General features: G+C 52.7%; 1 protein-coding gene across 6 annotated transcripts in view; it reads left to right on the top strand.

Annotated features, from left to right (window-relative positions):
• The first annotated feature begins 429 nt into the window (after positions 1 to 429).
• Positions 430 to 15798, top strand: part of TEX264 (testis expressed 264, ER-phagy receptor) — a 35668-nt gene continuing 20299 nt past the window's right edge. Inside the window, exons 1-2 of one of the 6 annotated variants that reach the window (XM_074403773.1) lie at positions 430 to 447; positions 5916 to 6207. In XM_074403773.1, the coding sequence (XP_074259874.1) occupies positions 5950 to 6207 (258 nt within the window). In that variant the 5' untranslated portion in view covers positions 430 to 447; positions 5916 to 5949. The other 5 variants (XM_010347083.3, XM_074403770.1, XM_074403771.1 and 2 more) reach the window with 5 other exon arrangements.

Genomic DNA, 15798 nt, shown 5'->3' with positions numbered 1-15798 from the left:
GCGCTCCTGCCCCAGAGACTGGGCAACTGGCTGTTTCTATGACGTATTTATTTTTACTTGTGTTTCATGTCACTTTTTTAAAAAAAAAGCAAACAGAACAATTGTAAGTCAGTATAACTGCCTATCAGTTTTCTTTATTTCTCTTTTTGTAAAATAAAATTTAAATTCAAGAAGGCAGTGTTGTTTGATCGAGGAATTGTCTGGATAGCTGTTTGGCTGGGTGGTGGTGAAAGAAATAAATCTTAGAACATAGTGGGCTCTGGGATGGCCCTTGGGTGGAGAGATAGGCAGGAACAGAAGGAAGACTGCTGGCAGGCTCTTTGTAGCAGTGGGGTTCACTGGGCTTTTTCTGCTCTTGTTCACTTGAAGAGGGATGTATTACCACGCTCCAGGGGAAACAGCAAGCTGATTTCAGAGTGGCTTGAAGCTAGCTGGTCGTCAGCCAAGGTGAGTCCTGTAGGGGCAGCCCTGACTAGACTGAGTGGCTGGGGATTGGGCACAGTGCCTTCAGAGGGTGGGAGATGGGGTGTTTGTGAGTGGCTGGGGATTGGGTACAGTGTCTTTAGAGGGTGGGAGATAGTGTGTCTGTGAATGGCTGGTGGTAGCGAAAGCATTCTTACATTGCATATGTATTCTCTGATCATCCGTGTTGGGGAGTCTAGCCACCGGCCCACAGAGCTAACCAGAGCTTTGGCGTGTGAGAGGTGGGGGAAAGAAGGGACAGTCTACTCCAGCTTTTTGTTTAACTTATTCAAGGGGAGGGGCCCTGGGGAAACAATTCTCTGGAAATTTTAAAGGAGGGTAGAGAAAGAATTTCTGTAGTGATTCCTTGGACAAAAGAAGGCAAGAGGAGACGAAGGCCAAGTCTGGACTCGTGATAGGGGAATCTGTGCAATTGGGAGTTAGGCTTGGGAGTGGAGGATGGCTGCAGCAGTTGGCTAGGCTAGCAGGTTTCCTCAGACCTGTTACAAGTTTGGGAGTTGGAATAAAGAAAATGCCTTGCAGAGTAGGCTGCTGCCTCCTGGTGGCCAACTGCTGCCTTGCAGAGATCCTGCCAAGAGACCACTTGGCACTGTTGGAAGCAGCCTGAGATGAAGCTGGGCTGACTGATGCGATGACCTGCAGCCCCAGTCACCAGCAGACTCTTCTTCCACAAAAGAGGTGCTGAAGCTTCTGAGGCACATGCTGAACTCTGATGTGGGGCTCTAGAGTTCCCCAACCAGGCTAAGGGAAGTGAGCAGAGAGGACAAGATGAAGAATGAAGAATGGGCACCTTCTTATAATGGTTTCCTGGGAAAAGCTTACCACCTTCTGGGAAGCAGGAGAACTGACCACGAAGACCCTGCAGGCAGAGGCAGTCTCTGGGCCCGTGCCATGGCTGCTCCTTGTGTCAAAGGACATGCTTCCAAGTGTATAGCCCGCCTGCCTGGGGCACCTGAGCTGAGGGTTTGACCATGTGCTTGATGTTCACAATAACTGCCACGACCTGCACTGACCCAGCCCGGAGTGCCTGTGAGGGGCCAGCTGCCTATTCTGCCAGTCTGCCTAGAGTGCTGGGGCAGGCTTGGCCCTGTGGATGAGGCTCAATCTCCCCCTGCCTGCGGAAGGAGAATGTGAAGCAGAGGGAAGGGAAGCTGGGATTATGACTGCCTCTGTGCCCAGCCTGCTCTTTGCTAATGCAGTAGTGGGATCCACAAGGTGAATCATCCTATGACTGCTGACTTTTCCCACCACCACCTTCATGGTGTTCCCATCTGCATGATCCCCTCCCAAACATCAGTCCTTGTCAGGATACCGAAGTAGCTCTTGGCCTCACTGGGCTTGTTTCCAAGCTTATGAGCATAGTTGTCACCTTCCTCACCTCCCACCAAAAGTCCGGGACTCATTGTTGAGAGGGGAGCGTTTTATCTTTGGGCCCTTAGAAGAGTGCTTTGTAGTTTGTAGGTCCTCAGAAATTTAAGGTGAAGATTGAACCGATCATCAAGGAGCTTACACCTGATGTGGGAATCACGCAAATTATTGCTAAACCAGAAAGGTAGACCAGCCTCTCCCAGCCACAACCAGGGCACTGAGGGAGGAGCCTGGAAGAAGGACATTCCCATGGAACGTGACTCTAGGAAGCCGGAGCCTTAGTTTCGTTCATTCTATCCCCAGCTCCTAGAACTGTACTGGCAAAGAGTGATAATGTTGGATGGATGAATGTACTCACGGAAGTGGGGATGGGTGGGTGGAGGCAAGAAGCAGATATTTGCGCTATGCAAAGGTTGGATCCACCAGTTTCTTCTGCGAGCCCAGACTGGGCTTCAGCTTCCTCAGTTATGCCTTGCTTGGTTCCCAGGTCTGTTGCGAAGCCACAGTGAGAAAAAGTAGCAAGACTAAAGGTAGTACAAATGCCAGAGGCTCATACTGCTGTGCTGCACTTCCCTAGTCTGTACAAATTCTCAGCCCCAGCTCCCTGGCCCCCAGCCTGGCCCTCTACTGCGGGCCACTGGGCTGCCTCCCGTCCCCGAGCTTGGGCCAGGCTGTCATTGTAGTGCTGCTGCCAATCTAGATGCCCTGGGGTGTTGCTAAATCAACCTCAGCAACCGGATAGTTTGTTGGAGGCGGGAAGGTACGCCGTGGGTTCCGGCCCAGCCAGTGCTGGGGCCAGGCGCTCGCCCGTTGCCATGGAGACGGGGCGGGGCAGTCCTCCGCCCTAGGGGTCCCGCGCGCACGCGCCCACGGCCACGGCCACGTCCCGCCGCGAGAGAGGGCGGAGCGAGCGTGCGCGGCGGGCGCGCGCAGGCTCGGCGACCCAGCCCTGAGCCGCCTGCGCGGTTCGGCGTCCGCAGCTGGCGGCTGCTGAGGTGAGGGCCGGGCCAGAGGAGAGGCCTACCCGCCGGGGCCTAGGTCTGGGACCCCTGTCCGCGCTGGCGCGACCTCAGAGCTCTCCGTGTCCCCTCCGTGACCCCCGCGGCCCGGGCCGCTCTTTGCGTCTCGTCTCGCCCACAGCTGTCCCCGGCCGGGTCCGAGGGCCTGGATGCGACCATGGGGGCAGCTCACACCCTTCCGGGCAGCCCACTGCCGCGGCCACCGGTGCGCGGCACGCCCCTAGGCCGTGGAGCTGGGGGAAAGAGGCGCGAGTCACGTTTTAACTCCGCCCCCGTTCCTCAAGGCCGCGCCTCGGAGCCCGGGCTGCAAACTTTAGCGTACCTTAAGTTACAGATGTGCGTGGGGCTCCGCGAGGAGGTAGGCGAAGAGAAAGGCTCTGAGTAAATAGGCGAGGTCTGGGGTGAGCAGGGACTGGAATCCGAGAGTGTAAGACGGCGGCCCGCCCTCCCCGTGGGGTCCCCCCACCCTCTGGAACCGAAGTTTAGTTCGTGACAGGGGCCCTTTAAGGGCCCGGCCCTCTGCCGCCGCGCACGTGAACGGCACCAGGAAACCGGCTAGGGGCAGCCTTCCCTGACACTCGCCCGAACTGGCCGCACGCGTCCATCCCGGGCCTCTGAGCGTAGGGGAAACTGAGGCTCGAGAGGGTGCAGTCTGCCGGAGGTCAGCGGCAGCGGCAGTTTCTGGGCGCCAGGTGTGGCTGGAGCCCTCCAGGAAGAGGGGCGTGACCACGGCACTAGTGAAGAGCCCTGACATTGTAAAGCTAGGTTTGGCTTCTGATTTCCCCAAGGGCTTTGAGAATGGGGCGAGGGTGCTTTAGAGGCCCCGGTGGGCTTTTCCTGAAGAGGGTAGTCAGGGCACGATGCTCGGCTCAGTGGTTATTCCTGGGCAGGGGGGACTGTTTCATCTCCCAGCACTGGAGCGCTCGGCCCCTGCCGCACTGGATGCCAGGAGTTACTAAAAGTGAGCCTGGCATTTTAGGTGAGCTCCCAGACCCTCTTCCTTTTCTCTTGAATATAGGGGAAATTCACGTTGCCCTTTCCGGTGCTGACCAAAACTCTGGGACCCACAGGTGCATTTTTCCCCCCTTTTCTGAGCAGTTTGGGAAGTGAGAGGAAGAGAAAGGTGGATACTAAGTTTCCTTGAGGGGGCAGAAAGTGTTAAACTGGGATGGCAGATCAGGGTGAGGGCTTGTCATTCCCAAGGCAAGTGTAGGCCTAGATGCTGGGAGTTTTCCAGCTTTAGGCTCAGAGATGTCCAACAAGGATTAAATGCTTGAGCCTTTCTGGAAGCCAGTCACCAGAGAAGAGAGAGAATGTAGAAATGGGGGCCTGGAGTCAGACTGTCTGGGCTTGTGTTGCCTGCATTTTGGTCCACGTGGCTCTGTTTAATACCTGTGTGACCTTGGACAAGTCTCTTAACCTTTAACCACTTGTACCCTTAGCCGTACCTACCTCGTTGGATTGCTTTGAGGATTAATGAAGTAGCTGTGTTTCAACATTTAGACAGTTCCTGGCGTATAGTAAGTGTTCAGTGGAAGATTTCTCATCATCAAAGAAAATAGGAATGAAATTAGCTGGAGACAAGATGAGTAGAACAGGCAGAAAAGAGAGAGATACTGATGGGTAGGAGCACAAATGGGTAAGACTAGTGGGCAGCACCTCAATTTCCTGACACCAAAAGTTTAGAAATTTACTTTGCCTCTTTGTGAGCAAATACTGTGCTCGTTGACTCCAAAGATAATTTTTTAGTGTAAAATCAATACCCAGCACCCACAGGGAAGAAATAATTGTACAGAGCTAAGTTTTCCACAAAGCTGCAGCATGGCCTTTTCAGCTTCAAAATCTTTTAAATGTTAAATATTAATTTTAAATAATATTTAAAAGTAATATTTAAAATTTATATTTAATATTTAAAATTTAAATAATACTTAAAAGTATTAAGTATACTTTTTAAAAGTATATTTAAACTTCAAATACACTTTATTTGGGTGGGAATGTTCCCTCAGTGGGTCAAATGCTTCCCTTTCTCTTTAAACAGTTTTCTCTGGGCTGTGATTTTTTTTTCCCCCCTGAGCAACTCGGGTCAAGCCCTCTGTGTAAGAGGGTTAGGCCTCTGGCCCCAAGCTGCCTGGAGACCTAGGCAGTCTCCCTTGAATAGCTCACACACTGGCTTCTGTGTTACATGTTCCTGGGCCTGCTCTTGAACAGTTTCTCTTCCCCTTATGGGTAATTGTTGCTTCTTCCTGCTGTGCAACTCCCCTTTCAGCAGCCTTTTTCTCTTACTCCTCACTGTTTCTTCTATGGCTGGAAAAGTGGGATGAAGCTTGTTAACATTGGTGGTTGAAATCTGGGAAGCTGAGTGTTGGACTTTGTTCTAGCTGCTCAGGCCATTTTACTCTAGTCTTTCTTCTGGTTCTGGATGGGTGAGCTTGCTGGATAGCAAGGTCCCGGCAGGCCAGGTACACTTCACAAAGGAGAGTTCTTAGGAAATTCTCTTGCTGAGGCACATTTTCCCTCAGGAATTTTTTTTTCCTTATGGTTTCCCTGTTTATTAATAAGTGTTGGGACCCTGGCATTTGCTGGTCCTTCCTCTGGCAGTAGTCCCTGAGGCTTGGGGAGGCTGGGCTGTTGGCATGGCTTAGCAGTGGTGAGGAAGAGGTAATGTTAAGGCAAGGCAGGTTGGTGGGTGTCTGGCTTATCTGGGGGAGACTTGTCAGGGCCAGGAATATGTCCTTGGCTAACTCACTCCTGTGCCCCTCTGTGACTCAGTTTCCCCAGGTGTGACCAGGGCTGCCAGCTGACAGGTAGAGCTGCTCTGACATCTTCACCGACAGTGATTAAGAAATGAAGAGGCTTGTGGCTTCAGTCATCCTTTGTAGCTCCCTTCTAGGTCACTCTATGTGTAAACACCTCTGGCCCCTCCCCTTTCTGGGTCAGAGCACTCAAGGCAGGGCTGAGGAGGTTGGGCCAGAACTGGTTGGCGGGCAGGTGGGCACATTGTCAGAGCAGGCTACCAGCCTCCTCTCCCTTCTTTCTCCTTTGCAGCTGCCTTGGGGTGCAGTGTGGGAGGTCCAGAGCCATGTCGGACCTGCTACTACTGGGCCTGATTGGGGGCCTGACTCTCGTACTGCTGCTGACGCTGCTGGCCTTTGCCGGGTACTCAGGGCTGCTGGCTGGGGTGGCAGTGAGTGCTGGCTCACCTCCCATCCTCAACATCACTGTGGCCTACAAGTTCCACATGGGGCCCTATGGTGAGACTGGGCGGCTTTTCACCGAGAGCTGCAGCATCTCCCCCAAGCTCCGCTCCATCGCTGTCTACTATGACAACCCCCACATGGTAAGGAGCCTCCATGGGGTCCTGTCCCATGGATGGACCTGGTGGGCCAGGGCTTCTTTGGGGAGGGTAGTTTTGGTTGCTGAGGAAAGGTTGGGAAAATCTTTGAGCAGGCCCTGCAGACCCCTCCTCTGTGAGCTTGAAGTGCCTTCCAGATTTAGCCTGGACTTCTCCTCTGGGCATCCATTTTTGGGCTTTCTACTTGCCCGCCTCTGGTTCCCGTGCCCATGGCTACTCGTGGATTTTCAAATGCAGTGAGCTAAACCACCTTGGGTCCCTAGTTTCTGCCAGGACTTTGGTGCCCTGCTGCCTCTTCTTGTCATCCCTCCTTCCATCTCCATTTGGGGCCAGTGCTCTAAGGCCCGGCCATTCAGATTCTGCCCACTCTGTGGGGTTACATCTTACTGTTTCTGTACTTTCCATCCCTCAACTCTCTTGCCATAGTTGTAGACGCTTGAGGGTCGAGAGGGGAGCCCCTTGGCATGAGAGGGGTTTGGAATTGTTCCTCTTCAGCCATTCTGATGCCTCCCAACCCAGTGATACGGCATTTCTTTAGACCTCAAGCTGCCTAGTTGGGAGATGTCGTGGGGGGCTAGTAGAGCCAGGTGAACTACTTAGAATGTTCAGAATGCTCAAGTCAAAGACTAATCCAGCATCACTAGCACGCTGTGGGTGTCTGGCTGTTCTTACAACCTATGGTGAGTCAGAGCTTGCCAATGTAGTCTCCTGCTATGTTATGGGGTGTGCTGCCCACAGCTGGATGGGCTGGCAGTTCTGTTAAGGGTTCTTCAGCCTCTCATACTGAGCCATGCCAAACCAAGCATTTGAAATCCCCAGTTCTGATTTCCTTGCCTGGAGAGCTCAAGTGGATAAGCCCTGCAGCCTACCCAGTGTCTGCTGACTGAGCTCACTGGGCCATTAGTAGAAACAGGGTGTGCTGGTTCCCTCTCTATGCCAGGTTCTGCTCTACACCTACACTCTGGAGATGAATCAGACCTGGCTCTGCCCTCAGGAAGCTCGGTGTGGCTGACACATCAGCCCCACACAAGTGATTCTCCAACAAGACAATGTGCTTGATGTCCACAGAACTTTGAGCTGTGGGTTCAGGGAGGCTGTCATGAGTCTGCTGGGGAGGCCCAGAGAAGGGGTAGATTTCAGCTGGGCCTTCTCACATAGGTAGAGTTTTGCTCTGTTGGGAAGGGTTACTTGGCTAAGAAAACTGCAACAGCAAGAGCCTGGAGACATGGGACGACTGGAGAATTGTGGCTAGTGGACATGTGGTGGGTGGAGAAAGGCAAAGGGTTTGCTTAGCCAGTTGGTGGGAAGGTACAGCAGGTTGGGAAGAAGGGTATGGCACAATTTGCTACCTTTGTTTTAGGAAGTTAGCTGAAGGGCAGGTGGAGGAGGGAAGGAGATAAGGCAGGAGGCCATAGAAAGGCCCAGGTGAGAGGTGCCATGGGTTGGTTGAGGGATGAGTCGACATTGTTTGAGGTTTTGCAGTCACATCGCCAGGAGGTGGTACTAACTGAAGGCGGGAGCACGCAATCCTGAGTGGGATGAGATAGACAGTGGGCTATGGGAGCTCCTAGATCAGATGTGTGACCCTCACCCCTGCAAGGGCTCTGTTGTGTAAGCCCCTGCCGCTGCTTACCCCTGCCCCTCCTTCCACACCTGGCCCAGTCAGAGCCTTCTGCAAGACCCCAGTGGAAAGTAGGAGAGTCCTTGCAGTTGCCTTTCTCCTCATTGGTGTGTCTGCCTATTCTGGAATCAACATGTTGCCTCTTGGGTTGAACGTGCTAATTCCCGGATGGGAAAGAGCTAAGGCAGCAGGGTACCTTGGGGTCAGTGCTGGAGGCTGGTCTAGGGAAGAGTGAGATAAAAGAACACTGGTATGGGATATTCTGGCATGGCCACTGCCTCCTGTAGCTTTCCCAGAGATGTGGACCCCATGAGGTGGGCCCTTGGGCTCCACAGTTGGCTGGGCATAGTCTGACTTGGGTGCTTGTCTGGGGACTGTGGCCTGAGAACACAGCTTTGAGGCTAGCAGGCCTGAGTTCTGATTCTGTCCCATCACTGTTCTGCTGCATGATCTTAGGCATATCACATAATGTTTCTGAGCCTCTATTTCCTTATCTGCAGAGTAATGATAAAATACTTGCTTCATAGTTAGGCTGGGAAGGGATAAGGGATACAGGTGAGGCATTTACCCCAGGACTTAGCCCTCAACAGATGCTTAGCAACAACAAAGATGGGTGGGAAAACCATTTGTGCTAACATGTGCTGAGAGGTCAGACTGAGCAAACCTAGACCCTTGGCATGGCTGTGGACATTTGGCTGATACAGAGGATGAGTGAACAGGTCAAAGTGGCCCTTCTGATCCTGCCTCTCCCAGTCCTAGGTCAGTCCAGAAGGCACCTGTGTCCCCATTTAGAGCTAGGTTACACTCTGGCACCTGGGATGACTCAGGGACACCTGGGTCCCCATCTACTCTGGGAGCTGGTCATTGCATTCTCTGCCTGACAGAGATTGTAACAGATTCAGGAAACCATAGACCCCCAGGCTTCAGGTGCTCGTGGCTATCACAGACTGTCTGGTCCAGAAGGACCTGAAGCCTCCTGGTCCTTAGTCCATATTATGGAGGGGAAAACAGGTTCAGATAGTAGGAGTAAGGTACTGATTTCATACTTTGTTGTTTTCATTTAACAAATATTTGTGCACCTACTCTGTACCAGGCTCTGTGTTGGGCACTGGGGTACTGTGGAGACCAGGACCTCCCAATGTGTGGGTATTAGACAGGAGCCTAGAGGAAAGGCCCCATCCTGGTTCTGGAGTGGGCTGAGAACCCGAGCTTTTTTGCTCCTTAGGCTTCCTCCACCAGCAGTGTGCAGCCTGGGGCATGCTCTGGTTCTCAGAGAAAGAGAATAGAGGCAGACCTGTTGAATGTCCCTCCCTCAGTCCTCCTTCCCTAGCCCAGAGCAACAGGAGCCAGGATCTGCTTCTCTGTGAGTGTGGGGAGGCAATGAGGATTTGTCAGGCTCTGTGAGTGGGGTGGTGAGTTATCAGGTGAGAGGTGCCACCTGGCTTTAGATGCTGCCTGCCCCCATGAGGTGTGACAGATAGCTCCCTAGCCATGCCTCTTCCTGTCCTCAGCTGGGCAGGGAGGAGGCTGGTTCTACCTAGGCTGGGTGTGGACCCAGGAAGTAGCACAAGAGAGGGTACCACTAAGGTGGGACAGGGGCAGTTGCTGTGGACCTGTTCATAGTAGATGCTACTAGAGCTGTTAGCCCTGTGCTCTGGAGTCCTGTATGGGAAGAGGCAGCAGGTCTGGGTGAGTGGTTCCTGTGAGGCAGGAGGAAGGATTTAATTCTCCATCCCCAAAGGGCTTGGCATAGTTGGGGATGGGAAGGTGGGGAAGGAGTCTGTTGGAAACTGGACAGACCCTGGCAGGGGCTCATGGGTGCCCTTACCCACCTCAGAGCCCAGCATTCATGGAGTGTCGGCCATTCCTCTTCAAGGTATGCAAGGGAGATGGGATGAATTTAGAGATAAGGGTCAGGTGTAGGTGGATATCAGTCACAGATCTGCTCCCCTATACGCACTGGTCCATACTGCCCTTGCATGGCTGGGGAAGGGTCTTGGCTAGAAAAACTGCTCTGCCCTCAGTCCTGCTTCTGGGGTGGGTGCTGGGACTTGGAAAGTGACTTCAGGCTCCCTTTTTTGGGCTTGGTCCCTCTGGGAGCCTTCAGTGTTGGAGGAAAAGGGAGAAGCTAAGATGACCCTGAGTGCCTCACTTGATCCTGGCCAGCTCTGGCCTGTGGACAGTTTCTAGTGGCTGGGCTGCTGTCACTGTGTCTGTGGACCTATCCGGTCTGCCAGGCTGGCCCTCTACCTCCTACCCCACCCTGTGCTGCCACCATCTGCGCTGCTGTTTTTGGAGCTTAAGCAGCCTGCCTGCTTGTGTGGAGAGCCTGGCTGAGGCGAGAGGGGTGTGACAGCCTGTTCAATTTACCTGGCCCAAGTGGTTCTGTATTTGCTGCTTACATCTAGCACCTAGGAGGTGGTGTTTGCTCCAGGCATGGAGTGGGTTGGGGAACTGGTGGTACTTGGTTCTGCCTTTAGTAAGCTAGACTGCTGTTGAAGCCCCCTTTCTCTAAGTCCAATGAGAACCAGTGCCCAGGCCTACCAGGTCTGCAAGGGCTGAACTGGTGAGAATTCTGTAGGCCTGTCATATTCCCTCTTCCCTCAGTGTGGATGGAGATGGGGCTCCCTGCCCTCCTTGGAGGCGCTTAGGGAAGGAGTGAGGAAGCAGGATTTCCCAGGACTGACCTCCTCAACAAGGGCAATGGGAATGTGGGCTGGGATGTTTCCTGAGGGCCCAGGCTGCCCCCTATCCCAGTTACTCCATAGTTATTTTCTGCCAGGTGGAGTTCAGGCATTTGCTGTGTAGTAGGTTAACTGTGTGGGACAGGTCTGGAAGCACCAACTCCTTCCTCTCTGCCCACTGGAACTGTCCTTAAGGTGAGGTGAGATGAGGTGTAAGAGGAGGGGGCTTTGGATTTGCCCTTCTGGGGTTGAATCAGGGCTCCACTGCTAACCACTTTGTGACTTTAGGTGAGTCACTTGGCCTGTCTGAGTATGTCTCCTCATCTGTCACATGAGAATAAAAGAATCCCCACCTCAGGGTTTTTGTTTTGTAGGAGCTAAATCATAAGGATGTGGCCCAATAACCAGCACTTAATAGGTGGGTGTCACACTTGACATCCAGTCTTTCCTGAGAACCTCATGCCACTGAGACTTTGTACTTTTAGGGACCCTGCCTGCCTCTGATCTAGTTCCAGCCTCTTGCAGGTTGTTTGGGCCATGTGAAAAGGCGCAGTGCAGGGAAAAGCCATTGTGCAGCCCACTCCTCACCAGAACCAATTTCTCAGACTCCTGGATGCCTCTGGGTTGTGTGGCGCAGCTCTGAAGTTGGTCTGCTTGGGTTTGAATCCTGACTTCAGCACTGCCTTGCTGTGTGACCTTGGCTGAGTGTCTTGGTTGTTTGGGCCTCAGTAACAGGGTTGAAAACAGTACCAACCACAGAGGGCCGTTTGCATTTAATGAGCTTATGCTTGGAAGGCAGCGACTAAGGAAAGTGGTGAGTGCCTGGTCAGATATCAGCTGTTGTTAGGATTCTGTTTGAGGGTGTAGGGGTATAGAGGAAGGTTCCTGAAAGGTTTCTAAGTAAACTCACTTTTGAGGGCTGGTATCTTGTTGACTCTTCTCTTTCCTCCCGATCCTGAAGAATGGGTCCTGTCCTCTGGCCTGGCTATTTGCATCAGCTCATGTCCTGACTGCTACCTGTCTCTGTGTGCCTTTGGGCATAAGCTGCCCAGGGAAGTTGGGGTTGGTGTGTTGACCTGTAGCACCCAGGAGGGCAAACGAGGTCCCATGTCAACCCTCTAGCCATGGGCCAGTGCAGCTGCTCTATTACCTTGGGAGTACCAATGCAAATGAAGGGCCCTGCCTCTACTTTCCCCCATACCTTGGGTAGCCCTGGGTCAGTGGGCTGGTATGGGAGGAGTAAGGGCAGCCCTCTGTGCCTGGGTTTGAGAGATGATGCTGCTGTCCCTGTCAGGTTGTGTAGGTTGTAGGCCTAGGGTTGGCTGTTTCTATTAATCCTGAACCCAATGACTACATTTGGTGGGCCAGCTGATACCATTTCTCTTTCCTGCATCCTGAAAGATAATCAGTCTTGTCCAATTCCCAGACTCAGCAAGGTCTTAGCTCAACAGTGGCCCTAAGGTGGCTGTCTTCATGATAGCCTCACACAACAGGGTCAGCAGGGCACTGTGACACTGCTCAGGAAGAGGCAGTGGGGCCAGCTTTAGGACTAGCTCATACTTGGAAGCTTCGGGTTCCAAGGAGATGGCCCTCTTCTCCCAATGATGGGACTCAGGAGGCTTCTCAGCCCAAAGGAAATGCTCTGGGGCCTGGCATGTCTCAAGAGTACCAGTTTTCCTGGTACTCTTGCTTTGAGGACAGATCCTGAATGGGCTTGTCTTTACCCCGAGTAGTGGTGGGTCTGGCCACTGCCCTGTTTCCTGGGTGTGATTCCTTGTAGGTGCTAGTTCTGGTCCAATTTTTATTCTGGGCAGAGGTACCCAGAGAAATAGCTGATATGGGGAGGAAGAGGAGCAGGCAGGTAGAGCTGGGAGGCCCAGGCCTATGTCCTAGGGTTAGGCCCAAATAAAGATATTGCACTGAGCCAAGGTTGATGGGGTCTCTTGCTCATCAGGACATCCCAACCTTCTGAGCCCTTGACAATCTTAGTAGGCCTTTCCCCTGGAGGTGGGTCTGGGCTTTACTGGGAGGCTGGTAAAGCCTTCCTCTGCTACTGGACCTTGCCACTCCCTGGGTTATTTCATAGTCTGTGCCATCTTCTTGCTGGTGCCTTGTTAAGCTGCTTCCCAGCTTCAACTTTGCATGGGGTTTCTTAATGGGTAGTAGGCTTGCTGAGGGACCTTCTAGCCTGCTCCTTAAGCCAGGGCAGTGGGAGGGAGTAGGAAATGTTCTTACTTGTGGAATTAGGGAGTTGCTTGGCCAGGAAACGAGCCACTGTGCCCCACACACCTTCTGGATCCTGGAAGCCCTGCCTCCTTAGCTTCCTTCTTCCACTGTGACAAGACCTCTGCCTTTTCTCCAGGTGGAAGGAGAGGAAGTTTGTTATGGTGCAGGGCTTGTGTGTGCATGTAGGTACTGTCTCTGAGCATGCCTCAAGTGTGTGAGCATGCCCCAAGTGTGTGCAGGATCCTGGACCTTTTTGCCTAGAGGTGGGGAGAGATGGCGAGGCTGTCAATTACAGCACAAGACTCACTCCCTGGTAGATACTTGGGATTAGAGAAGAGATGCTGCTTGGTAGAGAGCAGCAGAAAGCTTTGAAGGGAGAAGTTGAACTGCCAAACTCTGGCAGCATGGGCAAGAGTTTCCCAGGCAGAAGGGACTCTGGAATAGGGTGAAGGACATTTCAGGCAGAGGAAGTAGCTTACGCAAAGGCAGGAAGCATGGGAGGATGTGGCATGTTTGGGGAGCTGCAAATAGTTTCCTGTGGGGGTGTGGGGGTGTGGCAGGTGAGGAGGCTGGCAAGGCGGGCTGGTCCAGAGACTGGATTTGTCCCTCCCTCTGCCATGCAGACACTCAGTAGGTGCCTGCCCATCTGGGTTCTGGCCCCTGCTGAGGCCTGAGGCTGCAGAAAGGGAGTGCAAGGTGAGTGTGTGGGCAGATTTATGCAGTTTTATGTGGGCCACTCCAAAAGAGCCTTGCCTACTGCACTTGTGAATTTAGTTTCATCCTAGAGGTAAATTGGGAGCCATTGAGAGGTTCTAAGCAATATGACCACATGTGTTCTGGTGCCTTTTGGTGACTGAAGAGGATGTTGAGCTGCGAGTCCCATGAGGGTTGCTGAAGTGTTCCCAGGAAATACTCTGGGACTCAAACCCAGGCAAGACAGGGGTAGAAAGAAAGAGATCGAGTGACCGTCCACCTCTTTCTCCATGTGACTTATATAGATGTTTCTTTTGCACAGCACAGGTCGCTAGGGTCAGGGACATGACGATAGGCTTTGTGGCAGGCACTGTCCCTTGGCTTGTCAACAGGAGTTCCACCAGAGAACTTCCTATCTGGTCAAGTCTTGGTGTGTGAAGTAGTGCATTTGCACCATCTAGAGACAAGAGGTGGTATTGCAGTGCTCTCCTGCGCCTCTGGGTGAGGTGGGAGGAGTTTCAGGCCAAGAGAAGTGACTGTGTGCAAGGTAGACTTGTGGAGGGCAAAAGAGTTTACAGCAAAATATTGGTGGAGAAGAGAGTGCCACTGAGCCACTCTGAAAGGCTCTCCAAGAGGGCATTTAAACCTGAAGGACAGGCAGGGAGGAGCTGCACATTCAGAGGTTTGGTTGGTTTGGCATTCTAGGCCACGGAAAGTTGTTTGGACTGTGTTATAGCTACTGATAACCAACAATTATGGAGCACTTGCTGAATGCTGGACCTGCGCTAAGCTCTCATGAAGTTTCTTGTTTAATATGACAGTTCTGTAACTAGATATTAAGGAACTGGGGCTCCCAGAATGCAAGGGACTTGTCTAGAATCACACGACTCAGATTCACCCCTGGCCTGCCTCTCTCAAGTTGTGTTTCTGACCACTACACCCTGTTGCCTGCTACTAAAGCTCTGAATCAGTTTTGGATGCCATAGGATTCAAGGGGGCTGCAAGGGGACCAGAGCTGCAGACAGCTGAGGGTGACCGTTAGGGCCTGCTTAGAGGTGAGAGCCTGGATTAGGTGCCAAAGTCCCAGGCAAATTGTGACGAAAAAGAAGGGCTGGGTTGGCCTGAGTAGAGGAGGCCATTCAGGGCCAAGAAACCCCCGGGGGATTTTGGAGAGGACTTGGAAAGGGCTGTAATGGGAGGTAGATGTGAGAACAGGTAATAATGACTTCACAGTGCTGGAAAGGAGGACTGGAGAGAGGTGTAAGTGGAGGTAGAGGGAGTAGCCTGTTTAAACTTAGGGGTCATCCCTGTGACCATGAACTGCTGGCAAAAATTATTTTTAAAAGAAAAAAATAATAAACTTAGGAGTCAGTAGGCCCTCAATAGGGGGAGAAAGGAGCCTTTAGAGTTGAGCGACACCCAGGATTGAGGGTACAAGGTCTGTGCTGAATCTCTTTGATTCGAGATCATATGCCTCTGAGGGCCCAGCCTGAAGGCTGGTATAGGCTTAGGCACTTGGAAAGCTGACATGGGAAACAGGTAGCAGTAGGTGAGATAAAGTGAGGCCCCCTGATGCCACGAGGAGAAATGAGTACTGGGTCTTGCAGCTTTGTGTCAGTCCTAGGAAGTATTGGAGGCTCACACAGGAGCCTTACCTGGCTAAGTTTTCTGGGAGCCAGAGGAGGGAAGTTTGGTAGCGAGGGGAGCAGAATGGGAAACGCAGGTACTAGCAACCTACGGAGACTTGGAGGGGAACCAGTGGTTCTTGGCTATTGGCCAGGAAGGGACTTGGGAAGTGGGATAGGTCCCTGGATGGGCCATGGGTTAGAGAAGAAGTCTAGAGGCTCTGGTGATGGTAGCTGGCCCTCCTAGAGGGATGGGGAGGATGATCTCTTCACAGAATCTCATCAGCAACACAGAGGTCAGTGATCCTGATCCTATGTCCTGACAGGTGTTTCCTGAATTCCCTCCACAGCCACTTGCCAGGTTCTGACCCTGCAAGCATGTGTGTAAACACACACACACATGTTCTTGCTTTCCTAGGGCATGACCTTGGAAGGCTCTGAGCTCTTTATTCCCGCTCCTCAGTTTTGCTCCCTTGCCTGCCATAATTTCTCTGCTTATGAAGCCTGTTCTTCTCCAGGAGATAGGAGGGAAATGAGCTAATAGGGATGTGCTGGACCTAGGCTGCAGGATCAGCCACTGTACAGTCCTGCTGGTGGCCCTGGGGAGTGGGCGCTGACAGAGGGTCTCATCAGGAGGTGAAAGGGCCCCCTCAGTGGAGCCGTGTGGAGGGTGATGGTTCAGAGGTCTTCTCTGTCCTTCCCTCTCCTGGCCTCCTGGAGGACAGAG

The sequence above is a fragment of the Saimiri boliviensis genome, chromosome 8, assembly GCF_048565385.1.
Source record: "Saimiri boliviensis isolate mSaiBol1 chromosome 8, mSaiBol1.pri, whole genome shotgun sequence".
NCBI classification, from domain to species: Eukaryota; Metazoa; Chordata; class Mammalia; order Primates; family Cebidae; genus Saimiri; species Saimiri boliviensis.
This window is presented reverse-complemented; position numbering and strand designations above follow the sequence as displayed.